At 37.5% G+C, this 19,145-nt stretch overlaps 1 protein-coding gene across 12 annotated transcripts in view; it reads right to left on the reverse strand.

Moving 5' to 3' along the window:
- The window catches only part of LOC139977761 (adhesion G protein-coupled receptor L2-like), a 102,392-nt gene that overhangs the window by 26,061 nt on the left and 57,186 nt on the right, over positions 1-19,145 (reverse strand). For all 12 annotated transcript variants that reach the window (XM_071987400.1, XM_071987412.1, XM_071987467.1 and 9 more), the window contains 13 exons: positions 12,515-12,627; positions 11,717-11,908; positions 10,606-10,804; positions 10,074-10,217; positions 8,958-9,142; positions 7,988-8,034; positions 7,258-7,378; positions 6,393-6,496; positions 4,684-4,786; positions 3,804-3,957; positions 3,125-3,191; positions 1,018-1,084; positions 295-392 (listed from right to left, as the gene is read on the reverse strand). In XM_071987400.1, the coding sequence (XP_071843501.1) occupies positions 295-392; positions 1,018-1,084; positions 3,125-3,191; positions 3,804-3,957; positions 4,684-4,786; positions 6,393-6,496; positions 7,258-7,378; positions 7,988-8,034; positions 8,958-9,142; positions 10,074-10,217; positions 10,606-10,804; positions 11,717-11,908; positions 12,515-12,627 (1,594 nt within the window). The remainder of the gene's footprint in view (positions 1-294; positions 393-1,017; positions 1,085-3,124; positions 3,192-3,803; positions 3,958-4,683; positions 4,787-6,392; positions 6,497-7,257; positions 7,379-7,987; positions 8,035-8,957; positions 9,143-10,073; positions 10,218-10,605; positions 10,805-11,716; positions 11,909-12,514; positions 12,628-19,145) is intronic.

Below are 19,145 nucleotides of genomic sequence, written 5' to 3' on the forward strand. Positions count from 1 at the left end.
GACCTTGCCCTGCAGTAGAAAGCTTTATACGGTTTTTCCATCATTAGGTAGTAATAAGTGACGTATAACGTGATACCGCAACACAGGTGTTGTGGAATAATCAAACAGGAAGTTGGAAATTGTTTAGTCATTGGACAGATCTTAACAAAGTTTGTTGCCAAATACCATGAAGTGGAAACAAAACTGGTCTTTCAAAGGTTTGATTTAAAAAGAAAAATATTTCAAATACGGTTTAAAAATGCTGACAACTTTACAACACCCCAAGTGTAAAGGAAATTAGACTCGGGTACTCACGAGAACTTTTCTCCCATGTTCTTTTCCTTTGGGTTGGTCTGCAGTTTGCTGTGTCTACACATAATGAACATCGCCATTGTCAGAAAAACTGTATTAACCTGTTTAAGTTGAGCGAGATAGATTGTTATCAAAGGGGTTCATCAAAAAATAATAAAAAATAAAAAAATGTATATACATATATATATTTTTTTTAATTGCTGTGATACCTATACTAGCCCAAGTTTTGTGATTCCTTGCCTTATATTGTTAGTCATTCCCTTGAAAGAGCAACTAAATATAATATGTCTCATGTCTTAACTAGGATGTCAGAGAGTTTCAGCTACATTGACCATTACATAAATATTAGTAAGACTCAACAACTAAATAAACAGCTGATACGGATTGCAAGATATATCAGCAATAAGCCACTTTTTTTTCTGAAATAGTCTTCTTGTGTGGAAAAGCTGATCTCAAATGACCTCTGACCATTATAACAAACACCACCATCTGAGGATTATACATAAAAGAGGCACGTCTACATGCCACATTCACTGAGATTCACAAAGCTGATCTACAACTCCAATTAACCAGTTTTATCCTACTTTTGCAGCTTACTTTAGCAAACAATGTTAAATTCATGCCATGAGTTTTTCACAATTCCTCAACTATAGACACCATCTTCATCTTCTTAGTCCTACTACCACAATTCTAGCTGTTATGGCTAAAAACGGAGAGTTTACTCACCAAAATAATGAGACAAATGGGTGCAACAAATGCCCAAATAAAGTATTTATCGGTAGACAACCAACAGCTGCAAAGAGACGAAGAGATGGACACAATAAATAACAAATAGAATCATAACAATAATCTTATATATAGATATAAATATGATGTGTTCAGACATAATCAAAGATGAAAGAACAAGTTCTAGTCTTTGCCTTGCAATGTTTGGTTCAGGTTACCCTCGGCGGTAATACTGTAAAGCATTATGCTTTGCAAATATATAATATAACCTTAGAATTAGCCATCAAGGTACAGTACAACCAGTTTGGGACAATTTTCCAATGTTGATAGCACTCAATATACTCTCCTCCCATTTCATGCTTCAAGGCACTCGTACTGACAGTATAAACAGTTCCTACCATTTTTCTGACAGAAACATGATTATTCATATTGCCCGTACTGTCAATACAAGTGCTTTAAAAGCATGACATGAGAGTACAGGATATAGAAACTAGTCCCTACTGGGTTTACTGTATTCTAACAATATACATATTCATGCTTAATCATCACTATTCATCACAAATGTAGTAATTAGAGAATCATTGTTCCCAGCATTGTGTGTTGCTTTCTAATGCATTATGTTAATTTGGCAGTATCCATATTCATTAACCAATCATCAATATTCATAACGGCTCTTACAACAGCACCCAGTTGGGGGGACAATCTTTCCATACTGTGTAAGAACTGTTTATACTGTCAGTGTATTCGAGTGCTTTGAAGCATGATAAAGGAGGACAGTACAGCATGGTATTAGCATTAGGTGAAATGTCCCAACTGGCTTGATAACACAATTCTTGTTTCCAAAATCTGTGAATTGATCCACATGCATCATTTGCTAATTATGCACTTTGCATATTCATTAACATTCATCAATATTTATCATTAAAGATCTTAATAATAGCATTTTCATTCCAAGCTATATTCTTTCCATCGTATGCATCAAATTTCATTAAGATATGATGACTAATGTGCCTGTCATTCTGAACAAGAAGAAAAAGAAGATATCGATGCTACTACACACTTTCACTTCCACTCTGCCCATCCCACCCCCCTCCCCCCTCCCACCCCCCTCCCCCCTCCCACACCACCCCTCTCTCTCTCTCTGTTGAGACAGAATTAATACATAATGATGGAAGTCATGCCATTTACACGCACTACAAACTTCATTATCCATTGTCAGTAGTACTTATCTCTTATCAAAATCATCTAGAACAAGCACAATTATTACCACGTTGTCATTCTGTCTATTGTCTTTATTTGTGTGATATCTAAGAACAAACCTGTCAGAACTGGATATAATACATCTTTTAATCTCTGCCTTTGTCTTGGCACCTTTCTAGGGCTTAAATGACGACATTCTTCTCACTTTGGAATTAATTCCCCATGGTTACTAGACTAGTCCAAGTTCCCATGGTTACTAGACTAGTCCAAGTTCCCATGGTTACCAGACTAATCTAAGTCTTAGTATTTTACTTTGTAATGCTAACATATCTTGATTTCAATATTACTCACATATGACACTGTTGTTTTATCTTTTCCAAAAGAATAATTTTTAATGTTTATTGAAAGTCTCTCCCAATCACGAGTGCTAGCACTTTCAAATAAAATATTGATAAACATGGGGTACGGAAACACTTTAACCCAGAAAATCTGGATGGATAAATTTCTCAGAGTTGGGGATTGCATGAGTCATGGTAGCATATTTGATTGATTTACAACATTCAATTTTTACAACAACCTAGCTATTCACATCGGTACCATAATGGGAACAGCCTGTTACTTTCTGATATTATCTATGCATTAATGTCAATCTCTCTAATTGCTTGAACTGTAAATATAACTGATGATGAACTCCTTACTTATCATACACATATGCAAACACCATTAACTAGTTCCACAGTCCATAAAGTGGTAAGCCCTTATCATGAAAACAATCTTATACCTAAGCGGAAAGCTGATATGTAAAAAGGATAATATAATAAAAATATCCATTAAAAAAAATGTCTAGGTAAATTTTGACTCATAGCCCTCTCACGAGGATCGCAAAAGATGAGAGCATAAAACTCACTATGTTTCTGTGCCGTAACCATGGAAATTGAGGGCAGCGGAGACTGCCACCACTACAGCTGGGAGACCTGTGTCGTTTGGAGAGGAAAAAGAACAAATATGACATAAATATTATCTTCATACATTAATCAGGTGCGGTACTGATTGTTACTATAAAGAGCCAGTGACTCATTCGTTGCGATTAACATTTAGTGAAGTGCAAAATTGATAAGGAAACAGACAAGACAAAGAGCTAGTGATCTGCTCTGCGATACCTTCTAACGAACTGCCACCCATACAGATAATTCACCTCTATTATGACAGATGAACATTACAAAAAAACCTTCATCTTTGAGAAATAAAACTTTCCGAATAATTTATAGGTTTTGAAAATGTCCAACTCATACAGCGATATTTTAAACTTTATGATATGTATGAATCCTTTCAGAATGACTAACAAATCTGGAAAAAAATATATTAACAAGAGCCTGCAAACCTTATAAAGCTTGCAAGCCATCTGGCTAGAAAATAGTCCAAGATCTGTGTAATGCCATTTGTTGTGTACCGAACAGGATCTAGAAAGTAGTTTATTAGTTATATCAAATTGTATTTGCTCTTTCTTTCATGCAGTTTGTTAATTCATTTTGACATCGCTTGGTGACTTAGCCCAGTAGCCGGGGCACTTTGTCGACAAGACTCACCATAGCCGAAGGGGTAGTAGTATTTTCGGCGAGAACTCTCTGCTTCGAAGACCTCCACCAACATGACGTAGAGTTGGATTCCCTCCAGACACATCCAGGCGAATGCCGAGAGGAAGAAATAGTGGAGGACCATGGCTATGATGCTACAAACAATCTGGTTAATCAAGAGGGAGAGAAATGAGAGATTGAGAGGTATCGTCACGGCAATAAATGAATCTGGTATCGTTAAGTAATATTCATATTATCGATTTATTGTAATCTTTCGACACTCAGGATGCCTGACCGATACGACAACATATTTAAACTTTTAGTAATAAGTTGTAAACATATAGTCTTCAGAAAGTTTTTTCTATTTTCTTATCACACCACTTAGGGCATTGTGGTCAAGTAGTTAAGGCAGTGGACTAGTGATCTAAGGATTACAGGTTCGAGCCCTGGCCAGATCATTGCGTTGTGTCCTTGGGCAATGCACTTTATCTCCATTGCCTCTCTTCATCCAGGTGTATAAATGGGGACTTGCGAGGTGACTTGTAAATATAGTTGCGTGCGCCGGTTTGTGGCTGCACCCTGTGGGAAGTCCCCCAGGGGACACGTGGCTGTGGTGCACTGTGGTGCCCCAGGAGAGATTGTTTGAATTGTGCACACTTTGGTGTGTAGGTGTGACAAGTTACCAATGACCAGGGTTAAGTACAGCGCGGCGAGACTTTATTGTAAGTGCGCTATATAAGAACTGTTAATTATTATTATTAATGCAGAGACTGAAAAAAAAGGAAGAAAGTGTTTTTCCTTTTTTTTTTCACTAAAAAGGACAGGAATAATTCCACACATATTTGAATGACATCTACAACTCCGAACATGTCCATTCTTGAGACGAGCTTACCTTTTCTCCCACCTGACTGATACCAGCCATGAAGATGACCTCAGCAATCAGAAGGGTCAAGCAGAGGTTCTTGTGTATGGTGGTTCGATCATTTTGTAAGTTCCTTTTGGAAAAATAAACATATATTTTGTTGAAAACATTGACTTCTTAACATCAGCTTTTGAGTAATCAAAACAAAAGTTTTCAATTCCCCGCCCCCCATAAATTTGATCACTATTACCAACTAACAATACTGAACTAACAATATCAACGTATATCAGCCCGCCCAGTCTGCACAGTTTTTCCTTGAGGTAGTTTCCTGGATGTTTAGATATCACGGGTAGTCTATTAACATCGACCTTATGTTACCTACTTTTCTCAGTCAAGTCTTCTTGATTTTCCTTGAAATGATTTATACGTAGTAACAACCCCCCCCCCTCCCCCAAAAAGGCAAGGTTCAATTATTTAAACTGACTTTACATTATCAACGTGTTTCAGTTTCTGTAAATATTTCTACTTGTTCAGACCAAAGTTTACTGACCAACCAATTTTATTTCTGACCTAACATTAGCAAGGTGCCTTAATATTTGAGTCTTCACATATTTCCTTGGAACTGAAGTATGCTTGTTTTGGCACCTGGAAGCAATTGGTCAAACAAACAGGTAGTGTGTAATCATAGATTCAATCTTTTCACAAATTAAAACCACAAATGATTCACACAGTGAAGGAAGGATGGCTCTCCAAGATAATTGTACAAGCAAATTTTACCCCCATGAACTTTGATCACAAATTGTGACTTTAATCTGTGTATTTACCATGGGGGTCTCCTATCTGAGATTTTACAAACAGTTAAAAACCAATCTGATGTTTTATCTTATGTGTATTGAGTAAATTACCCAATCCAACTGTAGTGTACATTTCACCTACTCCACTCAACTAATCAACTTATCAATCAAAGTAAAGACACCTATTAGAAATAATAGAAAAATATTTGTGGACAGACTTCTAAGAAGCATCTTTTTCATTAGTTTACTTTGCTAAGTTCAGCTAAAAGGCATGTTATTTGAACTTTTTTAACAGCAGTAACTTCAATAACATTCTTCAACTCGAAAAAAGAAAAAAAAGCTTTCAAAGAATTTTCAATCAAAACACAAATCTTCATAACTGAGGTCAAAGTTGATTTATAATCAGCAGTATCCGAAGAGGATCAATAGATAAACACTGTCCCAGCCAATCCATTATATTCAACAGGTCCCTCAAACAACATACAAGGGATTCCCCCTGGGCATGCTTGGATTAATAATCAATATTAATCTTTTTATCCTCTTCAAAGTTTTCTCCATCAACTTCTTACACTCTTGAATAATGCCTTTATAAATGTTTGTCCTTACTTTTTTTATTCGTCAACTTTTTCTACCCTCATAGATTAACACCTACACATTTACCCACGACCAGTAATGGTACTGTTATAACTGATAAATCTAGCACAAACCTCACAAACATGAGAGCCCCCCCTTGGACAGAATACTCTGCCCTGAAACGCTGAGAAAATCTCCATTGTTTTTTACTTTATCCGTACTGTTTACATATTAAAATATGATGTTATGATGCTACGAAGATATTCGGCCTAATGAGATCCCCCAGGTCACCCATAAATATTAAAAAGTTACATCATTTTTGTTTCTACCCTGTCATCGTTTAAAAGCAGTTTTAAGAAGAATGAAACTCACTTGAACATACAAAAGGTGATGAAAGCGAGCAGCAGACAGACACTGGATATAATGAAACCAAAATAGGTGATCACGGACAGAACAAAGCTGTGCTCCACGGAGATCTAGAACAAAGGTAAATAGTAGTATTAAATAGAGCTTGAAAAGACTAATGTTAAGTTTGTGTTTAATATGTCTTAATCCTGTCAATAACCACAACATGTACCTAGAGATAAACACAACAGGAAGAGGATTTGCATTTCCTTGAAAATCAATCAATCAACCTATCCGTCAACCAATGGATCAATCAATCGATTGATCTAAAGGCTTGATACTTCCCAGTCCATAAATATAGATGCCAAATGGAGACGAGAGAAGTTCCCCTCTCTCCGTTGGTACGTTTGACATTCTACAGGGATCAGCAATAGTTATACGGATTATAAGATACATTTCTAACCTTTTGCTAACATCTGAAATTGTTTGAAATTATCTTTGGCCAACTTCAGGTCACAGAAAATAAGTTATGATCACTTTCAGTGAGAGAAATATTCCTGGGATATAAAAGTATGTAGAATCAGTACACAAAGGAGGGATCAATTTCATCTGAAAACTTCTAGCCTCATATTGTTAGTGACATGCCAACCCTCACACCATCCCTATTTATGGTGATCAAAAGCCCAAAAGAAAAAAAAATTAATGGTGAATACATCATTCCTCTTTTTCATACACCCTTCCCCCTACCCCTGCCTCCTTCCCTCTCCTTCCTATCCTCTTTAGAAGCCTAACTGTTTTTTTCTTTCAATGACTCCCCCCTCCCCCTCCCCCCCCCCTTAAGTTCCAAGAACGCCAATCTTCCATTGGATAGACTGTAATAAGCTGTACTGACCTCGACTGCTTGATGGTTCATCAAGATGGCAAAGTTGGTGAGGTGGTTACAGGAGCAAACTGTGTGGGTGCTGTTGCTTTTAATGACCTTACACCCCATATTAGACCACTCTCCATAGGAGCTGTCGAGGAAAAAGTTCAAACTTGTTGTTACATTTCTCACCAATGGTATACATCATAATTAATCCAAAATGGCAGCTTGATACGGCTCACGGCTGCCTCTGTGCGTAAGTCTTGCTCGGCTTAACATGTGGCGATGAATTAACGAACATGAAATGTTAAGTTCTGATGAGAAAACTCCATTATTAATTACTACCACACCGGTGGGCCTAGAGTAGCCCTTTACACTGTTGACAGGTTACTGCATGTAACCCAAAATGAGACCCTTCTTCTACCTATATTTCCAATTTCATATCCTTTCTCTTACTTTTCCTGCTTTGATAGAAGTATAAAATGAACAGTGGAACAACTGACTGGAAAATTATAAACATGAAAACAGATTATTTTTTTGGGGGGGTGGGGTGGGTGTCTAGAACAATATTTGAACAAGTGACATCAGGGTGTTACAAGCTTTACAAGCTCTAAATGAGCTTTGAAAAACAACCAAAACATGACCTCTCCGGGCCTGGCTTGCCCTGGTCACCTATCATTCATGTGTCATACACTGGAGAGGATAGCTATCAGGCCATCATCAAGTTTATTTTAACTGCTCTATAGTTATAAACTTTTACCTGTTCTCGAAGTCCCAGAACGAACAAGACGGATTTGTGGCATTTTCCTGTTGGCAAAAAACAGACGATTGTTTTTGCTAAAATTTTCAGAAAAACATGACAATCATTTTGTTGTGAAGTCAATTCATAACAACTTCAAAATGGCAATCAGAACTCTGTTTTTTTCATCACTACAAAGAGACTTGACTTATTACTGCCTATAATCTAACCCTAGGAATGAAGTAGCTGGTAATGTGACACATATAACTGAATAGACACAATCTTTCTTGTTCACCCTCGAGCGATAGAAAAACCTAAATATTTCACTCTCTCTGTCAAATTAAAGATGTCAGATAGTGGCTTTTCCCCTGCCAAAGAGATTTTAAGTGATATCTATATATAACTGCCATATTATTAACCCAAGGGATGAAGTATGCCAGGCTGTTTAATACTACTCCATAATACTAAAATACATTATCAATACATAGACTGCAACTTGTTTTACTGTCACTGAGCGGCGACCCCAAAGCAGCAGATGCCTAGATTCTTCATAACTTTTGAAGCATAACAGAGATTGGCTTTCACAACAAAGAGATTTATGCAGATATATATCTGCCATACAGTAATCCCAAATGGATTAATTTTGCTCACATTTTTTTATTATAAATTAGATACAAGTGTTGTTTGTCTTGTCCATGACTTGAAATCAAATCTGCACATTTTGCAAATTTTATTTTGCCATTTTCCTGCAAAAATCCATGGTAAGACATGATCATTTTATAGGTCATATTACCATTGAAGCAAACAAAGTGAGATATATATACAAATTCTCAGTTTTGCAGGGATGAGCCTGGGGTAAAAAAAAAAATTCGGAGCTTTGCAAAAATTGCGGCATAGGCTCGAGTTTGCGTATGCTACAGTGTGTTAGGATAATAGTTTTCTGTCCCCGAGGTAGAAAAAGCTCATGCCTGGTTTTGTGCTAGGACATTACCTGTATATGGGCAAAACTGATCCTGACAGGCTCTTTCAGTTTGGTTGGAGTATTGGCACTGTTGAGAGAAGCCGACATTATTCGAGAATTTACAAAACCCTTAGACTGGGACAGAGGCTTGGCAGGGTGGTGTCCGAGGAAACCCTGAATGTTGTTGTAGGCCAGAAACACTGCCTTTGATTTACCTGAAGATATCAGAAAGGTCAAACCAGTACAGTAAATTCGAAAGACAGGAAATATCAGATCGGTCGAACCAGAACAGTAAAATGAAAGACAGGAAATAGTTTTTACTCGGAAGATTTGTTAGCAGATTACATTTTAGCAGCTTCTGTTAAAAAGAAAGTGGGCGATCAAATTGACTACGATTAAAGATCGTATAATGCATGCTGGAAACCATCTGTCAGAGACGTTTATGGTAGGCTTACTAACGGGGGATGGGGAGGGGTAGGGGTGAATACTGGACATCATGTAAAAATGCAATGTTAATCAGTACTCATAAAATGCAGAACCTGAGTAGCATACATAGAAATGTAATAGGTGACCAGAATTTAACCGAAACTAAACCTCCAATTTTCAAAGTGAAAACATTTTCTCAAGCAAGGATATGTATGTCTTTTATTTGCCAATTTTAAACAGTGCTTCTCTGCAGAAGGGGGGAGGGGGAGGTTGCCACATGCCTTGTGGGTCTCAATTCAGATCCAACAATTACACTACACTACAGAGAACACATGAATGATAGCATCAAACAGAGGTACGTGCTATGTTCCAGCCGCAGAAATTTAAAAAATTGCAAATAATGTCAATATTGAAATTTGATATTAAAGAATGTTCACTTGTAACCAACCATAGTGTATGTTACTATTATGCTGTTCATGTTGGCAACTTTCTTTTCATTTCATGCGAAGGTTTTCTTTCTCTATTAAGGTGTATTTCCTGGAAGATTTATTTCCTGTAAGACCCTAATTTTTCTCCCTACAAAGGAAATTTGAAACTAATATGAAAAGGCCATATTGTCTTGTGACACTAAATTTTGAGAATATAGCGCAGAAAAATTGGGAAATAAAGTTGGACTTGGGGATCAAACCGTACACTTTAAGAATGCATCCAATTACTCACCGCCTTTTTCCACATCAAAGTTCTCTTTAGGAATGATAATGTGATCCTCTATGTTGGTCCACTTTGACGACATGGTATGTTTCGTGGGAAAGGAGGCATCTACCGGGTTGCCATGGGAACTGTCCTGAACCATAATTGACATGACTAGAATGAAGATAAAGCAAATGTAAAGACAAATATAGAGAGATATTAAACAAAACCCATTCAATTATTAACAAGTAATTATAATAGCTTAGAGACCTCATTCTATGAAAGGAACTTCTGTGTTTTAAGTTGGAAGGCCAGTTCTTTGAAATAGCAACAGATCAAAAGGTCCCATAAAGTAACCTAAACAGTTTTATTGAAGCATGACGTTAACTGGCCATTGAAAACACCAATATATACTTATCATTGTATGAGGCATTTTGGATGTCATTTTTAGGTTCTTTCTTTGAGAATTGACCATTTAAACATCACATGTTCATTCACAATGCCACTGGACTACTTAGTTTAACACCCCCCCGCCCCCCCCCCGTTTCATCTCTTTACTCACCGACATTGCTCTCCTCTAGGGTGACTGTCATCTGCTCCTCGGCACTGGTCACTTCTATCGTCTCAGCCAGGAGGAAGGCCGACTCCTCCAAAGATGACAGGATGTTGGAAGCCGACTCGGATTGAGTCACCTCGTTCATGTCGCTCCACGAGTCTATGTTACTGTTGTCAAGTATAGCACTCGTTATCTCCAGGTAATTCTAGACATGGGAATCATAAATTGCTCTTGAAAAGAATTCTTACCTACTACTACTACTCCATGAAACATCTCATTAGTTACATCATAATTCAGGAGTCTATTTCAGATCTGCAAAGATTGGCCAGCTAGTCAGAATTTGGTTAAATTGATTCTATTCTGAATCAAACAGAAGAATCGAAAGAATGGCACCCAAATCAGTTTATGTCACCAGGACAACTTGTGAACACAGAGATCCTGCTTTTATGTCACCATGACACCATGAACACAGAGATTAGCATTCCAATCAGGAACACCATATTAATTAATTGATCTTGAAACTCTGCAGCCATGTAGCCTATCTATCTAGCAATTTTTACATCACTACATTAAGTCCTTCCAACGAATATATTAAAACTGCAAAGAAAGTCATTGTGTCCTCAGGGTTGGAAGTTCTGGTGAAACACTAGATTGTTATACTCTGGTTTCTCATTCAGCCTAACCAACATCCTACAAAAACTTCCTTTTTTTTTTCCAAATATGTATGTTCTGTCTGTCAGTTTGCTGTTAATGATTTGCTTGTATGGCATGTAACTGTTGATACAACCCATGATTGGATGTTGTATGCAAATGGCAAAGATGTTACAACTTGCATGGATTCTAATAAACTGAACAGGTGTTCATACAGGTAAGTCGTTAACACAATTAGAGACAATTAAAGGAAACATCAGCCTGATTAACACTCCCCTCCCTTTCGACATCCCCCTCCCTTTTGACATCCTCCTCCCTTCCAACATCCCCCTCCCTTCCGACATCCCCCTCCCTTCTGACATCCCCCTCCCCCGAAAAAGGGAATATTTTTTCCCCACTTAAAATGAAAATAATAGCAAATTGTCTGTCCTGAAATACTGTCACATTGCCTGATATTTTCCCATACCTGTGAGACTTTGTGGGTTTCTTCGGTCTTAGCCTCATCCTTCAGATTCTGCAGGCTGTCTTCAAAACCGGGGAGAGACTGTGACATGTAGGTGGACACCTTCTGGATGTCGGAGCTGTATATCGCATCGCTGCTATCAATCTTCTCTAAGATTGCCTTGCTTACCACTGTTGTATTGGCACCTTCCGTTTCCTACAGAGAAAACAGAAAGTTAAAAGAGGCTAGGAATATATACATATATTTAGGATTTATTCCCTGAGAATAGGATAAGCTATACATTACCCCTTCTAAATCTCCTGTGAATGTTTCTTAATAATGGTAATGGGGGATTTTTTACAATTTTGGTGGCCCTTTGATAAGACAGACTTGTGCATACTGTGCTATTACTTTTTGTCGGAGAGGGGGTGGGGTGGGGGGGGGGTTAGCTGGTTCATTTTAATGACCACAACAGTAGTGGTACCTATAAAGGATAACTATAGGCAATAAACTAATTTTGATAAATCATAGATTGTTACATCCACATTGCTGTCAATCCACATTGTATTCATATACCCACATTCATATACCCACATTTATATACCCACATTGTATTCATATACCTACAAGTTTTGAGCAATGACACTTTAAATGTCAGAGGTCCATCAATCTGGATACTGTGAAAGGCAGAGGATAAGCAGTGACAATAATACTAAGCAATCAAATTTCAATTAATATTACCCTAAAGTATAGGATCTAATAAAACCCCTTTCTCTCGCTTTCAGGATGACGTTTGTAATCCCCAAGCCTTGGTCGACTTACCAACTTAGTAACGTTAGACACCCAATCAGACTGGCATTGACTCAAATCAGGGCCAGAAGATTCCCAAGCAGCTGCGAAGCCTGTTTCTGCAACACACTTCCATCTAGCAGACCCTGGATACCAAGAAAAAAATAAATAATAATTACATACATGTGTGAGTAGCACGGCCAGTTAGTTGCAAACCTGCTGCACTGCACACCCACAGTTTGTATAGACGACCCAGTATGAGACTTAAACAAGATACTACATCTCTGTGTGAGTTTGTTAGTGAGAAATTTCTCAATACTATGTATGTATTTTAGATCCTCCTGCAAACAGGAACTCGCGAAGAAGCCTCAGTGGCTTATAAAAGCCGCAAGCTGAACGAAGTCAGTCTCTTAAATTCATATTTAACGTCCATGATTGTGAATTGTCAACAACTCTCTAACTGGACGACATACATTAATCTTGGAGTTGCTCGAACCGGGAATCGGAAGGCACCGGCATTAACCACTGAGCTAACACTCCTGAAAATATACTATCAAATACACTTGAACTGAAAAAAGAAATATCTTCACGTTTGGAAAAGCAATTGGGGAAGGGGGAGGGGGCAGTATGAGAATAACTTTTTATATATTGAATCTTTTGTTAAATTTTACAATATCCTTTTCTGAAATGTTTAAGGAGACACAAATCCAACTATCATTACTGGTCATGATTTGATAGAAGTCACTGTCATTAACAACTTCCTCAAACAGCTAAGAAAAGTCATATTCCAGACATTTGGGAGTTGTTTCTTTTTCTTTCTTTTTCACACGCAAGGTTGAAGACTTGATCGATCGAGTCTAAATATGAAAACTGACCATCGAAGTCACTTACGCTTCAATTCTTTACGTTTTTGCTATGTTTATTATCTGCGATTGAGATGGGACTTGAAGATGCTGAATCTAAAGTACATGGAAGAACCTTTTTAACTTCACATGACCTAATGATGGCTGGGATTGTGCCCCCCTCCCTCCCCCTTTAAGGTTAACATTTAAATATTGTAAACATATGTAAAAATATCAGTATGAAGCAGACATACACACATACATGTTCATTATTATGCTTTACCTGTTAATATGCCCCCAAAACATTTCCTTTTCATTCACATTTCCACATGATTCATTGCTATTCCTAGATTTACTTTTCCTGTGTTTTCTTTAGACCCTGCATGTTCCAAAGCAACGTTAACGTCAGAGTTTTTAACTGTACACTTTAGCATAATTATATGACTGACGATGTTATTTATACTGAGGTCAAGAAAGGAAAGCCACTTCATTAAGTTTTCCACATTTATTTGAGAAATAAACCTTCATAAATTTCTTACCCCACTTTTTTTTATATTAATATTATTATTTTCATTTATGCACAATTGTACTGTAGGTTTAATTAAGCAGAGCTACCTGGCAGCCACTGTAAAACATAGTAAATAATGATTTCTACAAAGAAAAAAACCAGCATCAATTGCAGCTCTAAGACTGCCGTACGTAGACAAATAAAATTTCTTCATTCTCCATATTTTGTCAAATCGCATATTGATCAAATTATGGCATAACAAAAACCAAAGTTTTGATCAGAAAAATAAAAATAAAAAAAATATAATGATATCTACTTTTCTGTCAATTTTCCTCTTTCGTTGGAAAATCAGTTGCCATAGCAACTCCAGACTCCTTATAATTTCCTACTGTCATTCTCCCCACAGCTGCAATGTATTTCATAAACTGCTTATAGCAGATGAATACAGGTTCTCCACTACAAAGAACCTGCTAGTTTAACAGGTACTCAAAGGATATGGCATATCTGTATCCCACACCTCAACTTTCAGAAACTTTGTACATTTCCCAAACTAAAGAGTAGTGTCCTATACAAGTAACGTACCATAACAGGCCATCGTGGGGACATGTTTTATCCAGGCCATGGTAAGGGATTCCAAAGACGCTTGGTCGCAACAGCTGGACATGTTCGCAAATTATAGCATTCCCAAAATTCTGTAATTGGTTCTTTGGTGTCGAAAGCAAAAGAATGTTACTACTGTACCTCCATAGCCCCAAATCCCAGTGACCTATTAAAACTGTAACAAGTACTGACATTGGTTGTGCCTGTCTAATTACAACAATTCAAATAAAACTGTCCATTTTTCAAATATTTCTAAGCGCTTACTTTTTGCCACCTATATTCTCTTTCCTCAAGTATGCCAATATCTGAGATCATAAGTCTGTCATTCTAACAAATATCATTTTCATATTTTTACAGCCAATTTAAAGCACATGTTGGCAATTAACACAGTAACCTTCTTTCTTTTACAGACGGGAGCGTGCGCTGATTAACCTTACGAGAGCTAATTTCCTTCCAAGTTAAACTACCATGTAAGTCTTTTAATGCAATGGATCGCAGACTGCAACTAGGTGGTTACGTTTTTGACTAGATTACTCTCTTGCCAACCAATAGACCGGAAGAGAGATAACATTTTGTTACTTTATTTAAAAGCACTACTGTCTGCAGAATTATAATCCAAGAATAAGAAAAATTTCACTGCCAGGTAACGATTCTTCAGTGCAGGCTAACATGATAGGTTTAAATTTAATCCATTGTTTTATCAAATTTAATACCAAGTTTTGGACCTTCATATAACCAACAGATCACCCTGTCAGGTGACAGTCAATTAATTTCATTTGTCCCTTAACAAGTTTGTTATGCATTGCAAACATGTTATTTGAGGCCATAAAAGTCTTATGTTTGGCTATTGAGTTTGTATTTGCTATAAGGGAAATGACCTCATGGTCAATGTGTTAGACTTAGTTATCCAGTCACTTTGACTGATGAACTTCAGATGCTTAAAGGATCATTTCTCAAAAAAAGGAATAGTATGTGATCCACATTCTTCTACCCAGACCCAAAGATTTATTTATCCCTGTATGATCATGCATTTGGACATGAAGTATCAACCAGTTACTTATTTCTATTACTTGAACTAGAAATACTGAATTACATTAATAAAAACTTCTAGCACACAATGTGTGGGTTTAGAGGAAATACTGTATGAAATTATATATGATATTTGCATGCAGCTCAATGATCTGTGACCTGCTGAGTTGTTTGGAACAATGAAACACATTCATAAGTTTCAATATAATGTTAGTGCATTGGTCATTTGAATTTAAACATCTAAAATAGAGTGGTTGTTTCTCTGCAACCAGGACTGTCTTATCATCTTTAACTGGAGGCAAGGACACCAACTATTTATCAGCTGAATAAACTCCACCCAGACTACTGGCCGATTCAAAAAGGAAATTGATTTGAATTCCGACTGGTAAAACAACAAGTACACTTATAGTTAATTATCACAGATTCGACCTTATTAGCAATACTTGACGACTGCCAGTGACAACTGATGTTACAAGCTATCAACATGCTAACTGAACTTTGCGACGAGAAATACTTTATTTCCTATTAAAAGAGATGCTAGGTTTCATTCTATCTATAAACTTCCACTAACATTATCCACTTGAACACAGCTCACAACTGTATTTAGTGAGACCAAAGGTATCAAGGAAAGAAAAATTGTCAATGTCTTCCTGCTAACAGCAGACTCTGTGCAAATTCATGCAGTTGCTACTTTCCAGCTACTGTACCGTAAGGGCTGTCTACTTCTCCCCCCCCCCCCCCCCAATCTCGACACAGTCAAGCTTTCTGTAAAGTAACAACTTGTAGTCTATCATCATCGGTGTGGTTTATATCCACACTGTAGTACAGAGGTCATTAGCCTACTACTACTATAAGCTTTTACACACAAGAGTCAGACGCTTCCTCTCTTTGGCAGCTAACCTATCGGCTGCTTATTTGATTTCATCCTCTTCTCTTCACCTCAGGCGGCCACTAGGAGGATGTTGACAGACATTTTCCCCTCTCTAGGAATCGAGTCAGAGCCAATTGGACTTCCTCTTTCTCTCTGGGGATTGACTTTGGCCGACAAATTAAAATCAACCTAAATACCTGCTGAGCATTGAGTAGACCCGGTATTTCTTAATGTCCTTATTGCCATAGCTAGTTTACGATATGCTAGTTTACGATATGGCATCTTTCACTTTCTCATTCTGACGCTTGGCAAAGAAAGTTGTGTTGTGAGATAGCAACTTCTCAGAGTACCCCCCTCGAAAAAGTCAATAAAATACAAACTAAGTCATAAGTTATGACAACATTAATACATTATCATTTAGTATCATCCTTCTTTCACTTTCATAATCAACATTTCTGCGCAAGATCTGCACAAGATTTCTGCGCAAGATTGTGATACGTGGCGGAGGTTATTCGGTGAGCATGTCGGATACACGAGACTCAACTTACTACTACTACTCCTTCTTTCACTTTCTCTCTTCAAGAGCTGAGGAAGTTTGTTCACCTCGTCACCATGGCAGTATACACAGAAAGTCTGCCTCAAGTGCTGGTGTCGTGGTGTTGTGAGTACGCACAACAACATCAAAGGGAAGTCTGCTGGATTCTGTTCTTTATGACCATATCTCTGGGTATAACCCCCCCCCCCCCCTAACATGTAAACAGCCCTTCTGTATGAGGTCACATGAAGTTGTAGAGGAGGAGGAGGTGGCTTGATTTATAATTTTAAATTTCCTGCACTCCTCTTTGAGTACAAACTAACTCTACTTCTTTGAATCAAATTGATAGGAATTCCACCTACAGTGAAGTTTGGACAGTCGGACAAGTTGAATCATGCCATTTTTGTTTTCAATTTGAAATATGTCATAATCATAAACAATGTCAAAGATGAATTTCCAAACTAGAGGGTTTTGCTTTCATTTCTTTCACTTTTTCCTCCATAATTTTCTTCCCCCCCTCTCTCTTTTGTTTTTTCCTGACAGACCTAGTCTTCCTTGGTGGTCAAATGTCCAGAATGCTACCAGACACAAGTTTATGTTTGCATAAAGCATATAGATCACTAATAAAATTCCATCTTTACTACGCTGTAAACATGTCAGAATATCATATTCAAAACTAAAACTTTAGGCAACAGAAAGAAGGGAGGGGAAAACAGGGAGGTAGGAATATTATGATTGATCTTCTGGGTAACCATAGATTTATTGTTTCAAAGACTCGTTGGATACCATCACAGTGTAAACACAGGGATCTACATTAAATGCTGTCACTACCATTTACAGTAGGGGTTCCATGTTATAGAGTTATAAACTGTGTTGATTCAATACAGAAAACTTTGTGTCCCACAGACTCACTGTAATATATTATTACTTCATTTGCATATCTCTTAAAAGTTTATGGTCAATTCTTGCTGGTGTGATTTTGATGGAGACAAACAACAGATAAGGGTTTATAGGTAGAACCAGTTCTACCTTCAACAGTCAAGTATAATAAACACCACACTGTGGCAAATTCAGAATTCAAAATTTACTTTCCGAACGGCACATGCTAAACAGAGATATTCATCACTGTAACCTTTTGTCAGAAAACAGGTTTAGCAGATTCCATTCATCGAGGTGGGGCCATATCCCCCCCCCCCCAAAAAAAAAAGAAAATTCTATTGTTAATCTTATCTATCATCAAAAACAAAAAACCTCTTACTGTACCTTTGTAAAGGTTTAACATTTTACTAGCAGACACTTAACAAAGACATTATCTGCAGTGAAGTGTTAAAGGGTTGATTTTCACGGCCATGCGTATACGCAGTCACGATACATAACCGCAACACCAAGTCAGGCATTAAACAGGAGCTTATAAGACAAATAACGCTGGCTCAAGAAAACAGAGAGATATACTGGCTTTTGTCTATTGGTGGCAAACAAAGCAGCACCCACCCATCCACCCATGACTAGCTGTCAATAATTACAAAACTTAAAAACAAGAAAAGCACAATCTTTCTGCTTGGCATCCTTTCTTGAATACAGGTGTTATGAGGTATGTCCACAGACGCCCACTCACGGACTAACAGTGCTGCTAGTCCCACAGACTGACAGACACTCCTGCTGACTTAGTATTACCAACAATTTGTAATCTTTTCAATCTTCTCTTGTTCACCTTGAGATAAAATCGCCACTAATTATGCCTCCTGCAGCTAAGATTGCTTAGACTGCCGTGAACTTCATACCCTTTCTATGCCTTGCCATGTCCAACGTGGTGGATCCAAGAACCATCCATCCGAATTGTGATTTATTTTATTTATTTTGATAGACTCCTGTCACTAGTTTTGTTACACTTGTTAACGGGCAAACAGTATTCAAAAAGATGACTAGGCCATGACGAGTTACTCGAATCTTACTCAGAGTTTAAGAACTGTTAATATGCAAAAACGGTGGATTTTTTATTGCTCATTACCTTGGAAACACTCGGCTTGACTCCTACTCCAAGTCGCTACTTTTGCTTTAGGAGTCGAGTGTTTCCGAGGAAAGTGCAACAAAAATCCAATGTTTTTTTCATAACAACAGTTCTTAGATCAAGCTGATCTTTTACAGATGTTTGACAAAGACATAGTCACCCTGTACACAAACTATTGAATGAGAATCTGGAGTCTTTTTTTGCAACCAATTACGATTCTAAGTAAAGGCTAACAACTCCTGGTTCAGATCCTAAGATCAGGCACATTGTA

Source organism: Apostichopus japonicus, chromosome 2 (genome assembly GCF_037975245.1).
Source record: "Apostichopus japonicus isolate 1M-3 chromosome 2, ASM3797524v1, whole genome shotgun sequence".
In the NCBI taxonomy this organism is placed as follows: domain Eukaryota; kingdom Metazoa; phylum Echinodermata; class Holothuroidea; order Aspidochirotida; family Stichopodidae; genus Apostichopus; species Apostichopus japonicus.